The following is a 15,302-nucleotide window of genomic DNA, read 5'->3' on the forward strand; positions in this document are numbered from 1 at the left end:
AACTAACCCCACATGAGCTTACAGCCACAAAAGAAATACTTCAAAGCCACTAATAGACCAACCGCTAAGGAACAGGAACTAAAATTCTGCCGTCCTACAGGTAGCAAGGCAATGAGTGAATGCATATATATTTACAAATTATTGTAAGGACATGGCACTGCTCAACACCCTCTTTACCCTGTGCCCCCAATGTGCTATAATCTGCTCAGCAACTTAACCACAGAGAAGAAACAATGTCTCATCAAAGTAAGCAAACACCACTATCCTTTAAAACAAACCCAACAAAAAAACCCTTTGAAAATTACTTGCCTGAGGTTAGTAAAGCAAAACAAAACAAGCTTCCAAAATTACTTGCCTGAGGTTAGCCACAGCAACAGTAGCTTAGGCCGATATAGATCACAATTTTCTTAAGTCTGGTTTCTTGGGCACATCACTGAAAGCAAACGGCTGAATTTTTCCTTTAAATAATTGTTTTTTATGCAACCAAAGCACAGAAGCAAGTTTTTGTTAAAACTAACGGCCAGGGAGAAACGATTTTGTAGGTCCAAACCCAAGAAGCTTTGAAGAAACAACCCATAACCCCAGTTCGGCTGCTATGCAACAGAACAGGCATCTACTGTATCATTTACAAAATAACAGAAACTTAGACGCATGGAAATAATTAAACCCATGCTGTATCTGAGGCTGCTTCCATTACAAACCCAAGATGTATCATGACACCCTGGAACGAAGCAAAAGATGTTAACGGTGTTTGGGAAGTATCACTAAGATGATAAGAAACGCGCTGCTGCGCCGGGGCAGTGGTCCACCCCCCCCACCCCGTACTCCGTCTTCGAGAGCCACAGGGAAGGATGCTCTTCTCCAAGGGTATATAAGAGCCTGGCTGCTCCTGCGGTCCATTCCCCTCCCATCCCCCCCAGATTCACCAGGGATGTCTGAGGGAACCTCCCTGCCTACTCCTACTCCTTTGAGTAGGGTTAGAGAGAGAAAATACACAAACAAGTCAAGGAAAAAGGCACCAAGCAGGTATGTTAAAGATGCAGCTGACCAAAACTCAGGGGAAGGGGTTAGAAGGGTGAAACTTTATTTAGAAAGCACAAGAACCAGGAGCAGCTTTGGAGGAGTTTCGTTAACGGAGCTGCAGCTGCAGCCAAAATGGGAAAATCTCTGCTTTTTTGGCAGCTGCACGCATCAGTTTTAAGAAGAAACAGTGAAAAGCCGTGCCAAGACCCAGCAGATGAAACATTTAAGATAGGCCATATTTAATACCTAATATCCCTAATGGGGTCTTTTAAAAAGGTAAACCACTAAGTTTGAAAGAAATACAGTCTTCTCAAACCACAGACCAGTTTAAAAAGGCATCATTAGAAAAACAGAGAGTCAGTTCTTATCTGTCAAAGCCTGAGCCCTTGATTGCAAACTTGCTCCACAGTCTCTAACGATATCAGTTTGCAATTATGCTTAATGTCTCCATCCCACAGCCTGTCTGCACGTTCGCAGCTTTTGAAGTTTGGAGGCTACCAGCCCCTGCCAAGGACGTGGAGAGCTCAGGAATTCGCAGCAGGTCCATGATGAACTGATTCTGAGTGGTTTCACACTTCGAGTGTAAATCTTGCTCAACCGGTTGGGACCTCGGCGTTCGCCAAACTGGGTCAGTTTGTCACGGGTTACACAACACCTAGTGACAAGAAACACCTGCTCAACAGTTTTTAACAAACTTGGGGCACAAACCTGCTCTGTAACTCTAGGAACGAATACAAAGATTTAAGGAACAAGCTCAATTCATGTTCCCCCTTAAGAATTCTGCCTCCAATTCCTCTAAAACAAAACTTATTTTTCATTTAACATACAGTCAGCTATGAACCCAGCTGGGCAAAGCACCTCTAGTTATTGAGGAAGGCAACGGCATTTTAACACTTCAGTGGTTTTATTACCAGAACAACTCAAATACCCATTTTCCTTAGAATATCAGAGTTTAACTAAACATGGTGCCCTCAGTGTAACCGATAGGACAGAACTTTTGAAAACGTTCTGGTTGCCTATTTGGTCACTTTGCTCCGTGACAGTAAACATTTGCCACAGACAATGAAAACGATCCACGCCTGCCTTACTGCTAAAGCACCTTTACACACATGCTACGTATTTTGATGTGGTTCCTGTGCCTTGAGAGTGCCTTCTTGAAAATATTCTTTACTAAACTGCTTGTCCTACACCTTACGTCCAATGAATCTGTTGTTCAGAAATGCAGATGCTCTTCCAAGGCCTCTGAACTTAATCTTCATGCAAGTTGTGCAGGTTGGAGGCATCATAACTGCGCATCCTGTCCTTCTCCTGATGCTCGCGTAGCCACCTAACATCTAACATTACTTGTTGATCAAAGTAACTTTGCAGCCTGCAGAGGATGATACTGGATGAAACTGCTTCAGACTATCTGTCCCAAAGGGCAGCCAACCTTCCTGTAATATTGCTATTAAAAATGCACGCATGCTAAACTGCTCCATAAAGACTAAACATCAAGGCAGCTAAGAAAAACAGGAACATCCATCACAATCCTCCTCTTACTTTGGATGTGAACCAAGCCCAGCTCTTGGAGAAGTTGTAAAACAAGTAAAATTGCAGACAGACTGCTCCTCTGCAATGCATTTACACTTGCCTAGTTATGGGGCAGGATTCAGTGTCTCTTCAGAGTAAAGCCAACTGTCCTCTTCAATTTGTGGCCGGGCCCAGCCTCGTCTACAAAGCACCACATGACAATCAGAAGCCCTGCCAAAATGCATCACTTAAAGAAAGAAACCATAATCGCTATCCTGTCCTCTTAGATTTCAACAGTGATTTTCACTTTTGCTTCAGAGCTAAGTAGAATGCAATTTGGATACAAGAAGATTGATCTCTCTAATTCAGAGCTTGCTTGCTGAAGGCAAAATGCCCAAAGGACACAACATTAACAAACTACCATATAATTGTAAAAGCTTCTGTTGCTTTAAAAAAAAATAAATTATGGCAGCACATTCATGTGATACTGCATTTTATGCTGAGAAATAATTTTCCTTCTTGCTCATCATCCCTTCCTAGAGCATTCACTTCAGCTGGTGGGTTTCCATCACAGAAAACCATCTGAAGAGCACGTGAACGCAGCTGCTGCCGTATATCCCTCGCTGTTCCCTTCCACAAATAATAGCACGGCAGCTTGGTCCAGTGCAAGCCTGCCGACCTGCGAGGCTGCTGCCATGTGTGATCATTTTCAGATACTCCCTTCCCTCAAATAAATTCACCAGACCATTTCTCTCCTAGAGCTGAAGCTGTTAACGCGGAGCACAGGAAGCCTCTGTCTTCGGTATCCTGACAGCTTCAAATGCACCTACATTTGCACCTGCTGAAGGAATGTGCTTTTAGCACAAACAGTTCCATGACGGTATTTATCTCTGCAGTCTCGTTCAATAAATAAATCATTCTATGCAAAATCCAGGTGCAGCTAGAACCCTATTACTGCATCTCAAGCATCCAGAGTCATGAACAAGAAAGAACGATGCTGACTCCGTTTCCCTCGCAGTACCTGATTATTAAATAGAGAAAAAACCCAGAGCGTGCCATGAACGGAGAAATTAAATACCAAAGGACTACAGTCATTTTTCATCTCGTTAGCAGTGGACAGCTTTACACACAAGAGTACAGAATCTCCTCCACGGCTGGGAACGAAGGACGAGTCCCATCAGCAGAGCAACGAACCTCCAGAGCCCTGCTGGCACACGGCTGCTGCTGTAGGTCAGTGCGATGCTGCTCCCAAACGCCTAACAGCCTCCTGTGCAGCACAGGAGACCACAGCTAACTCGGGCATTTCCATTCCAGAGTCCCAAAGAGCACAAACATACTGCAAATGGCCAAAGCAAGCAAATGGCATAACGCTTGGAAGTCTTGCTGCTGGTGCGTCTCCTCGATCCCAATGCAGAACATCCTGCCGCCCGCCCGGCCGCTTTGGAATAAAAGGCAGCAAAGATAATGGGACAAAAAAAAAATCCTCTTTACCTCAAAACTGCTACTTCTATTGTTACCTGTCTAAAGCGCTCGTGTGAATTAATGGTCACAGAGCTCCATAAAAATCCCATGATGAGCAGAGGGTATGGCGCAATATGTTTTTAAAGCCGGCAAAGGACACAGCATACCGCAGCGGTAATCCTGTCTGATGTCAGTGCTGCCCTACCCAAATCGGAGTTCTGCGGCAAAACTCCAAAAAACAGTCAGTCATATCCTTGCCTTTAATGATTATTATCCCAATTACTGAATGAATTTATCCTTCGGTATTATCATAACAGCTACAGCATAATGGATGTTAATGATGAAGTTCTTAAAGGCTTCCAATGCAATTCAATACCTTCTCTCTCTTCCCCACGGATGCTAGTTTACTTTCAAAAAGCCTGGAACAGACCCAAGTATTTCAACGACGCTGCACCTTGGCAGCGCTCTGGCATCGCCCCAGCTTTGAACACAGCCCAACAGCACTTTGCAGGCTGCTTGCCAGCTTCAGACATTCTTTATTAATCCACGTTACTATTGTCACTTCATTTTTATTTACCGCTGTTGCGAGCAGGAGGCATGTAGCGTATGACCCAAGATCAACCACTTGAGCACAGAACATCAAGTGATGGATTAGCATTGTGGAAACCAGGGGTTTAGTTGCTTTCTTTTTGACTAACGTAAACCAGCCCTCCTCATCCGAGAAAGGCTTCTGACAGAGGTTTCAACATTTGTGGACATCTGGAAGGACAGGCTAAAATATTCAATCCATAAAGGCCTACGGTCAGGTTTTTAAAAGTTTTGGGGGATTTACAAGTAAATACAGGTATCACAACCGGGATTTTCAAACACTTGCAAGCACGTGAGGTACCTAACTCTCACCGGCAAACCTGTCAGTGGAAGTTACATTTCTCTAGGCATTTTGCTGCAGTCTACTTCAGGCAAGTGGTACCCAGTGTCAGACAAGAAGCTGGGGGTGAAGGCCATGACAGTGACCCAAATTTTAATGCATTTTCAACCAGAGCAACTTCCCTGAGCCCCTGTGAGCAGACAAAGCTTCAGGACATGCGGAGGGTCCCCTACTCGCAGTCGGTACAAAGTAGCTCGGGCACTGTGAAAGCAGAGTGCGCCCTTGCAGTTCAGTGCACGTTCATCTTACACCTCCTTCAGTTTAGCCGTGCCACCGCTGAAGTATTCCACCACCCATGGGATGGGTTTGGTTGTCATTCCTGGTTGGACTCGCCCAGCAGCTACAGGGACACTAGACCTCGGGTGGGAGAGGTGGGTGAGAACGCATCAGTAGGGGCAGGAGACTGCAACAGGCATAACGTGAAAGGTTACCGTAAGGTACTATTCCGTAAAGGGACACAATAACTGCTTTAGTTTAGCAAAATCTCCTTTCAGCAAGCAGAAAATTCTATATTAAGAAAGGAGAAGCAGGTTAACACATATTCCAAAAACAGATTTTGTATTGGGTAGGATCCAGCTTGGATGCTCCACACAGATCTATCCCATTAACGATGACGAGACCAGATTTTCTCTCGTGTTGGTTTGGTTTTTTTGCCCTTTTTTTTTTTAATATGTATACAAAACACACACAAGTATTCATGTGTGTGTTAGAAGCTGTCCCTTAGATTCATCTGTTTAAAGAACTAGTTTTTCACAGGAGGAATGTAGTAGCACTTACTCAGTAACGGTTCAGGTGTTTGAGCTTCAATCACACAGGATGAAACTATAAATATATTGAAGAACAAGTTGCTCTTGTATTTGTCTTAATATATTGAGACAAAACCCAATCGTCTAAAAAGTTTTCGAATGTTTGACTGAAAAAGTCCTACTGCAAGCGATTTGTGGGTTTTAGTATGGACTATCACAGGCAGGCAGAACCAGCAAACCATACTTCAGCCGTTAGCAGCCTAAATAAGACATTTGCTTCTGTGAAAACACATTCCACTCTCCTCTCCACACAAACCACCCAGGATGGGGAGTCCTGTCTGTTCTTCCTCCTTGGATCCCATTTTTTCCTGGCATCCTCTCCGTTGCCCTTGAAGCGCTTATTATTGCAACCACGGTTCCAGCCATGGAACACTGGATGGGGTTGCCTTCAGAGTTTTGCAAATACTGTTCTTCAAACAGAAGACACCCAGCTTGAATCTCCTGCAAGGCAGAGCTGGGAGATACAGGCAGCACATATATTTGCGTAAATGCCTTCATCTAGTACATCAGAGACCTTATTCTATCAATCAAAATGAGCACAGCACAGACAGCAACGTCTGCCTCGGACAAAAAACAGGAACAGGGCAAAGCCCTGTGCATCCTGTGCAACAAAGGCACATGGCTCAGCTTACTGCCAGCGCGGGCTCTGCAAATGTGAGCAGAAAAATGGAGAAAACCCATGCTTGGACCACAAGAGCTTCCTGCTTTGAGAACAGCCTTAGAAATCCACCGAAGCTGGAGGAGAAAGAGGCTTCCTTTGCAGGGTGCTGGCATTATCCCACGAAAAGCTGGGAACAGAGGAGGTAGTGTGGCTCGCTTCTAAGATCACAACCCGTCTGTGCTTACGGGTCTATCAGGAGATCCAGTCCTAAGATTTTTTCACATATCACTCCTGCTTGCATAGACTGACATTTCTGCTTTCTAGTGCCTGTCATTTTTGTTTCAACAATCCACCTGTGACAACGAAAATGAACGACAAAACCCACACGAGACGGCTAGAGTTTAAGGCCTCCCTTAGAACTTGAACATTTTCACAACTAGTCTCTTGTTCTCTCCTTGCCATTCAAAATGTCACCAAAAAAACGATGTTTGAAGTGTTGAAATACTGCGAACCTCATGTTGTAATTAATACTGCATGCTTTTTATTTTCCTTTCATTTTTCACAACAAAAGCCTAGATTGGCCATTCTTTTATGCTGTAGTATCTCAATATGTATGCGGGCAGTTGCTGTTGTAATGTCACACAAACACACCCCAAAACATTAAAAAGGTTTTTATTAAAAAGGCTATTTTCAGCCTGCTTTACGACTCAACAAAAGGTGCTGGATGGATTAGCCTGTTTCAGGCTTTTTGCAGGCTCTTTTGTTGATTTATTCTCAACACACACAGCAACCCCTTTTAAATGCGTTGCAGACCTTGTAAATTCTTTGCTTATCCCTGTGGAAGTGAGCAAGGATTGCAAACGCTGTCAACGGACCTTCACAGCCTACAGGTACAGCATCAACTCATAAAGGTCTCAGACGTTCCCTGCGGTCTTTAAGGACCACGGTTATTGGAAAGGCTTGCAATTTCTGTCCACAGAGTTCAGAAGGTTCACAGGTACAGACCCCACACCACCCCTCCCAGGATTTTATCCTCCTCTGCTTTCTATACCAAAACCAGACTCTAACACACTTTACGAGACATTTTCTCCCAAGCAAAAATGCACGTGACATACTGTCTGCACTGAGTGCAAACTCAAAACATCATTTCTTTTCCCAAAAATCTTTTCTTAGATTCCCACCATTTGTAGATTGTTTTAAAAAGTCTTCTTTCCTTTCACCCTTCCATCCCTACTTTTATCATAAAAAGGGATTTTGTTTACATTTAATAACAGAATAGCAATCTTTCATGTCTTCACATGTCCTGAAAGCAATCTTCTAGAAATGAGAGAAAGTTCAACAGTGCAATCTTACTTGGAAAAAAGGAAAATCCACCTACATTGCTGTTAAAAAACTAAGCAAACCAAATCCCGCTATCATGAGGTCTTTCCAGTAAGATTTAAAACCCTACCTTTGCCATTTGCTAGTTCTCATGTTTAAATTTGTGCAAAGAAATCAAAAGAAGATTCCTATCTTTACACTTTTCTGAAACACTTGGAACAGTTCTCTCTACATTCCCACTTCTTCTTAAGAGCTAATAAACTGGATTAATTTTTTGAGGTCTCTAAGTAGAAGAAAAGCTGAATAGAGACTTTAAAAAAACCCCTCTGAACCTCACACAAAGCTTGTATTTCCCAAGCTGACTTGCAGCTGAAATGTGTCACACATACAACTCCAAAGAAAATTTTTTCCAAACCTTATCTGGGAAGGTTTTGCAAGACAGGCATCAAACAATAATTCTCTTTACACCACTAAAATTATACTTACAGATGGGAAAGAGTGGGATAGAATTTCCTTAGTGTAAATGCCGAACTGCAGCTTGCCAAACACAGCTAAGACTGAGCTGGATGTTTTAAAAGTCTAATGTTCAAAAGCTTTGGTTTGTTGTCTGCTACAGAGTGAAATGACAAAATAAATGTCTTTTTATGGACCACACAACACACAGATTGTATCTGCACAGGCCAAACTGGGCAAGGCACAGCAACATGATGCATTCAACCCCAAAGCAAGGGTTTTTAGCTTATTTCTCTAAGGTCTGTAATCCAAAATTGCCAGGATGGCCAAATGCCCTTGTTCTTCCTCATGCTATCTGGTTTTGCAACAAATCACAAATTGCTGAAAGCTTTTAAATTTATATGGGTTTAGCTTTTAATTAATTGAATTTGTTTTCTCTGTGTCCATCTGAGAAATCAAGATTTTTGCAAGTTGCTGCAGGAGGCTGAACACCAATGCTAGTAGCATATCCAAAGGGCGAGCAAAGTGAAATTTGTTTTATAGGCTTTTTTCCTCCCTCCTTCAATCCTTTTGGCCTGATACAGATGCATCCTGCCAAAATCTCTCCCCACTGCACTATCATTCCATGAGCTATTTCACACCTCCCATTCAATTCTAATGTGGAGCCAAAACCATCCAGACACTGCTGGTATCCAACGCGTGACAGAATGGAATCTTTCCCCGGACATTAGGAGAGGCCATGAGATGTCAGGGGTGAAGTATCTTCATGGTAGAAACGATGCTCAGCTGTGCAGCTCCTTCCATGCCTTTCTGTTCATTGAATCCAGATGCCATCAGTTTCTCAGCTTCGTAAGTAAACGAGAGGCAGGGACGTAGACTAACACGCAAGAGGTGAATCACAGACTTGGGGTGGGGAGAAACTCTAGCTAGCCAGAAGGATTACTTAAAAAGAAAAACAAGAGAAAGAGAAAGGTGACTGGATCTATGCCTATCCTTTACAGTGACGAGGCCAACTCCCAGGGTTTTCATTTTAGCTTAGTAAAACGCTGAGGAAGGCAGCAACAGAACTTCTCTGCAGCTGGGCATGCTTCGCAGCCTCCGTGGAGGACAGCAGCTCTGTTAAGGCTCGCTGCAAAGTAGCATCTTCCTTCGCCAAGGCACAGAATTCACCACGCTGTCCCCACACAGAGCAAATCTCCCCACTGTACTCTCAGAAACATCCCTGCGAAGCACCTGAGGGTCTGACAGAAGCGTCAGACAGGCTGCTGGACGGCGGGGCTCACCTTGATCACCGCACCATCAGTGCCTCGCACGCTACGCACTGGCTATTCACTCCTCCTAGGACTTGCTCCTGCATCAATGTGTTCTGCGGGGTCTAAGGACACGATTCTACCTGAAGGTATCCTGTTAATCTTTAGAGATGTCAGTAAGGTAGATGGAAAGATCTGAAGTGATATGCTTCAGGGTTAGAGAAAAGCTTTACAGAAAAGTATTATGTTCTGGAGGTTACAAACAGTCAGGAAATAATACAAGGTTCACCTCTCCATTAAGCACTACCAATGCAATCCTAAATGTGAAGACTCCAAACATATCAAAATTCCCAATTTCCTGAAGTCCCCTGAAAAATCCCATTCTCAGTCACTGTACCGCTCTTGGCTGGGGCAGCGATGTATGGCCACTGCTGAATTTCGTGGTGCTGCTTGTTAGCTTGGATTGCTTTCCTGGAAAGGGGTTCCCTCGTGTGAAACTGGCTGCCGCTGGGTTAGAACGGTACTAGCAAAACGCCCAAACATGGGCACTTTTGGGAGATGTCCACTTTCAGGCTCTCTTCCCTCTCCCACGAGCACTGTTTCTAAGTACATGTCTATACACACATGTGCTCGTGTGCACTTGCACTGTAAGAGCTGACAACAGCGAGGACTTACTCTGTGTGTTCCTATCACACTCACTATGCTGCTGTAGCTCAGCGTGTGCCAAGCTCCACCTTCAGCACAGAGCAGGATGCTTTGCTGCTCAGCTCTCTCAGCACACCCTGCACCAGCACACACATAGTTAGGGCAGAAGAGCAAATTCTAATGGCGAATTCACCACCCGCCTCTGTGTACTAACGCCACTATCTGACAGCACCTACTTCCCTGCCTCACGCAACTCAAATGTAGGCAAGACAGGTGTGCCTAATTCCATACACTTCCTTTTAGTACCTGAGAAATGTCAGCCAAATCACATAAAGAGCTCTACAAAGAGAGACAGACACCACAGGGATTCCCATAATGTTCAGCACAAATGGATAAAAGGGACGCTCAAGAAGCGCCGAGATGGGTAACAGAAAGAACTGCTATGCCAAGACCAGAAAAATGACCAAACGCGGGCATTAACTCCCAGTTGAATCTGTCAACAACAGCTTCATTCAAAACGTTAAGATACGGTAACCTATTACGTAGCATTTTACAAAGTCCCTGTCCCCGTATTAGCAGTTAGGGAATCTGGTACAAAGCGGCGGATTTGTCTGCCCAAAGCATTTTGATGCCACAGTAGCAGAGGCAGCGAAAGAATTTCATACCAGATGTCTGGAGCCGTAACTGGGAACAGATCAAGAATCCCCATCTCCCGGCTGCCAGCGGCACGCCGTGATCAACAACAACGCTGGCCAGCATTCTCCCCCGCGTGCTCCCTCTGTTTGTATAGCTGGCGCATCCCTGCGTGGATGTACGCTCCCCCCACAACTGACAGGCATACGTACATACAGTCTGAGCATGCACGCTCGTGTCTCCAAGCTAATCGTTGTGCAGCCCCACACAAACTAGCGAGGATTATTTGCTTAACAGGCTCCTTTTGATCCTCTCGATGCTCCTTTTCTTAACATTAGCTGGCCGCTGTACCACAGACAGCATCCTGGTGAGGGCTGAGCCAGGGAAGAAGTGGAAAAAAACCCGCACATGCCGCAGAAAAAGTGTCACAGCAAAATATTACGAGGTGTCTTGCCAAACATAATGCAATCCAGTCTGCAAAACAAGGTTGGGGGAGAAAACATGGCATTTACCTGACAAGAGATCTGTACAAGGTAGACCAGTTCCTTGGATTCACAGCCATTCCTCGTCACTTCATTCTGTTCCTCCGGGAGCGAAAGCTACACCAAGGGAGCGGGGAGGGGGTGGAGAAAAGAGAGAGAAAGCCCAGGTCAGTGAGCAGGGATAAGCCAGGCATGTAATAATGCATGAAGCACAACGTTCACATCAACTTGCTCCAAGACATGCTGAGTATCAGGGAAACAGGGAAGTGCTTGTCTGTCTGGAGTTGTCAGAGAGAAAATATTCAGCATTCATGGCTCACACACAGACCCTGGAATGCCATTGGATTTTGGCATCTCACCTGACAGTTTAAAAATAAAAATATGGTTCAAAAATAAAACAATCATAGGAAGGGAAACTGTTCAAGCCAGGGATTAAACCTCAGGCTTAGAAGTCTGCAAAATTAATTGTTCACTGAAAATATCTCTATAAATATTCATGTATCAGATAACAGGGATATTCCCCCCTCCCCGCATTTTATTCATTTTAATTCTATATATTCAGACAGACATTAGATAATAAAACATATCTCCTAATTTCAGTGTTGTCAAGTGTTTTGCCCCAACAGAGAGCTTTATGGCACCATTCATCAGGTACAGAGTCATTACATACAACATCGGGGTGTGCTCTTTTTTCGGAGCAGTGAGGAGAGATTTAACCATGTCATTCCTGTACACGTACCAAGCGCCTTGACTAGTTCTACTGCTAGTCCTGCTACTCCCATTAGTCTTCAAATGGATTACATTTAATGATCATCTTTGAAAGCACAAATCACAAAGCGATCATAAACAAATTAAGACTGCTTGCAAGGCAAATTAAAAAGGGAAATGTGTTCCAAAAAATTGTTTTATATAGAAAAAGAAATCTTTATCCAGTACAGAGCCCCGGGAACAGAAATCTGTGAAAGAATCCCCAAAACACAGAACAGGATGAGGCATCTCAACCTTTCTGCACACCCAGGGCCATCATTGCTACCTTTACTCCTTGTATGATGGACATTAAATTGTACAGTGAAAGCACCACCGTACTTGCCAGAAGAATTATTCGCTTTCTTTGTTAAGTAGAAATGATGCTAGCTTAAAAATAGAAAGCACTGAAGAAGAATCCAGGACTTTTTACACAAAGCTCTCCTGGAAAAGCACACTTTCTCTCCTGGAAAATGTGTACATAAACATTTAAGTCTCTAAAAAATCATTATTTGCTACAACCAAAAAATCCCAACAACAAATAAAAGCAGAAATGAACAAAAGACAGAGGAGACAAATCACAAATTGCTACATTTTCATGAATGCAAGCAAGAGAAAATCAGAACCAGGTGATAAGATGCATGTATGTCCTGAGAAAGAGGGAGATGCAAGGCAAAGTTCTCTTCCATATAAATCACCACCAACACCCAGGATGAATTTACCTTTATTTTGCCGCTCTCTCTCTCCTCTTTGTAAGGAAGCTGCAGAGCACACAAATTCTGCGCTCTTCCTTCACCAGATCTAACTTCCTGACTGCTGATCTCTCTTCTGATGGCCGTATACAGAATTGCAGATAATTAAAAAGATTTCTGGACCAAAGAAAGTCTTGGGATTTTCATAATTTATTATATTTTTACAGCATTACACGTATGTAGAGGAAGAGAGAGCGTGCGTGCAAATGCTGGTTATGCAAATAAGTTTCTCATGCTTTGTGGCAGTCCTTTTTGGCAAACAAACGCACATTTTTCACCAAAGGATTTGTATCAGAAATCAAGTTTGCACCTTCAGTCTTCACCGTTGCCTAACAGTGTAGAGCAGGTAAAAAACCCAAACTTGTACCTAACTGGGGACACAGAAGAGCCTTTCACCGAGGCTGCTCTTTACGTTAACCCAAAGGACGTACAAAGGCAGCAAACACTGTGCAGGCTCTAGAGGACGGCATCCACTCGGTGTCACCTCCGTTGGATGCCACCTTTACTCCGCCAAGATCACCTCTCCAGAAAACCCATGAAATGTCTCCTCGGCCACTGCTGCAGCCCCTCCTGTACCGCTTTCTCAGCACACTCTCTCTTTCGGCTTCCAGCCAGCCTCTCGTCCCACCTATAAATCCTCCCTTCAAAGCGAGCTTTCTTCTGTAAAGCTTTCCAGCAAGAACTTTAAAGATTTTTATGCACGTTCACATCCTCATAAGGTTGGTCTGCCACACAGTCCCAGAGATAAATCTTTCTAACTACTGCGGAGGATCTTTCATACGGTGAGCTTAATTCTGCTAAAAAAATTGCATTCCAGAAAGAAGCAATTTTTAAGATTTGTAAGAGTGGCTTTTCTATGTGTGTAACAGGGTGTAGCCTGCTGCCATTAATATGATTAAATACAACCATCATTTATTTCTGCATTGCACATTCCCCCTCCACTTTATCATCATTCTCTGCTATCAAATGTCACATTTAAAACGCTACAAAGTTTTGAAACTAACTCACAGTCAAAAAAAAACCCAAAATAACAAAGCATGCCGTAAAGGAAAGCTAATACAGGGCTGGAGATATTTTCCACGTTTGTCCGGTAACAAGGAGCTCCAGTTGTATTAAACATGGGTTTCCTACTCAGGGAGAAAAGTTTCCACCCTTTAATCTTCCCTTTGCTTATTTAGGGTCTACGTGCCTACCCTACCAACCCCCAATGGAATTTCAGGTCCCGCCGTCCTGAAATCAAAGCCGAAGCACAACACTACAGGCTCCACTTGGCTCCGAGCCCTGCCGAACGGAGAAGCCAGCAGCCTGGCAGCGGGATGGCCAACACACAAGTACAGCAGCTCCCTCAAACACACTCAAGGTCAGGTACCGTGCAACACAACGTGAGGTAGAAAAGGGTACAGGTCAAGTTAAGACAAAGGTTGAATTGCATCACCTTTCCTTACACATATTGCAATTTACACCAGTTTGGAATTCAGCCAAGCGAAGTCTGTACACGACACTCCAGAAACAGCAAGTGACTCATCTGTAGGTGTGAGGTCCGTGTGTGTCGGATGACTAAGTTATAGCCAACTTTTCATTTGGAAGAGCATAGCTACCTGAGGATTAACCTACTGATTTATATTCATCAACTTTACCTCCGTGTAGTTAGTTCCCACCTCAATGCTTCTGAACAGTTCATTTAGACAAACTCACTTTGTGAGAAGTGACATTTTAATTCTGTTGTATCACCCACCATATATGCAACTGCCTTATTTCAGAGTGAAGCTGTAAAAGCTGATGGAACGACCGCTCCTCTTCCTGCACCCAGCCTCGTGCCTCCTGAGAGAGAGGGGACAGAGACGTTTGCACAGGAAAATCCATTGGTTTCATCCTGCAATTGAACAGTCCTCGCAGCAAACCACCCTGGAAGATGAATATTCACCTATGTTCCCGGTTCCCCATGTGGCATAACATGCATTAATGCCCTTCCAAAAATCAGGGCTGTCATGATGTTTCAAAGCCTTTCCTCTTTGCAGCATCCCTTAAAAGCAAAACATGCTAGAAAAATAAAGGTGTGCCTGAGCCCGATTTGAAATCCAGGGAGCACAAAGCAAAGGCCTCTCTAGACCTTAGTGGACCCTGACCACGACTCACAGGCAGAATTTGGTTGAGTCCAAATTGGGAGATGGCTTTTCATCGTCTTAAAGGACAAAACACAGACAGCAGGGTCTCGAGGATACCCCTGTAACTGTTTCAATGTGTATCATCCCAGACAGCTGAAACAATCTGTAAATAGCATTTATGGTAAGGGATCAAAACTTTAAACAGCATACTTTGTATTTTATATATATATATATGTATAGCTTGATATATAAAATGCTCATTTTTCACATTCAAAGTGCCTGTCAAACTTCCTGAATCTGATAAACAATTATGATGCATTAGGTTCTGTTAGGTTCATTTATTATCGGAATATGTATGCTTTGCTAGCACAAGTAGATATGACTGACTCCATAAATTACGCTTATGGTATCCCAAACTCTTTTGTGGTGGCACTTTATGATACAGAAAGAAAGCCTTTAAGACGGTCCCACGAACGCATCGCACTTTAACAGCTGTATGGCTAACGCAGAGTGCTGCAAATGTTACGTCAAGGTGTCGTCCAAATTTGTTTTTACACAGCTAGAGACAAGTTTGTGAGTCTCTGCTCTGC

At 43.7% G+C, this 15,302-nt stretch overlaps 1 protein-coding gene across 4 annotated transcripts in view; it reads right to left on the reverse strand.

The window, feature by feature from the left end:
- Positions 1-15,302, reverse strand: part of ARHGAP32 (Rho GTPase activating protein 32) — a 258,191-nt gene that overhangs the window by 88,622 nt on the left and 154,267 nt on the right. For all 4 annotated transcript variants that reach the window (XM_056322830.1, XM_056322827.1, XM_056322828.1 and 1 more), the window contains one exon: positions 11,142-11,228. In XM_056322830.1, the coding sequence (XP_056178805.1) occupies positions 11,142-11,228 (87 nt within the window). The remainder of the gene's footprint in view (positions 1-11,141; positions 11,229-15,302) is intronic.

This window comes from Falco biarmicus, chromosome 20, assembly GCF_023638135.1.
Source record: "Falco biarmicus isolate bFalBia1 chromosome 20, bFalBia1.pri, whole genome shotgun sequence".
Lineage (NCBI taxonomy): Eukaryota > Metazoa > Chordata > Aves > Falconiformes > Falconidae > Falco > Falco biarmicus.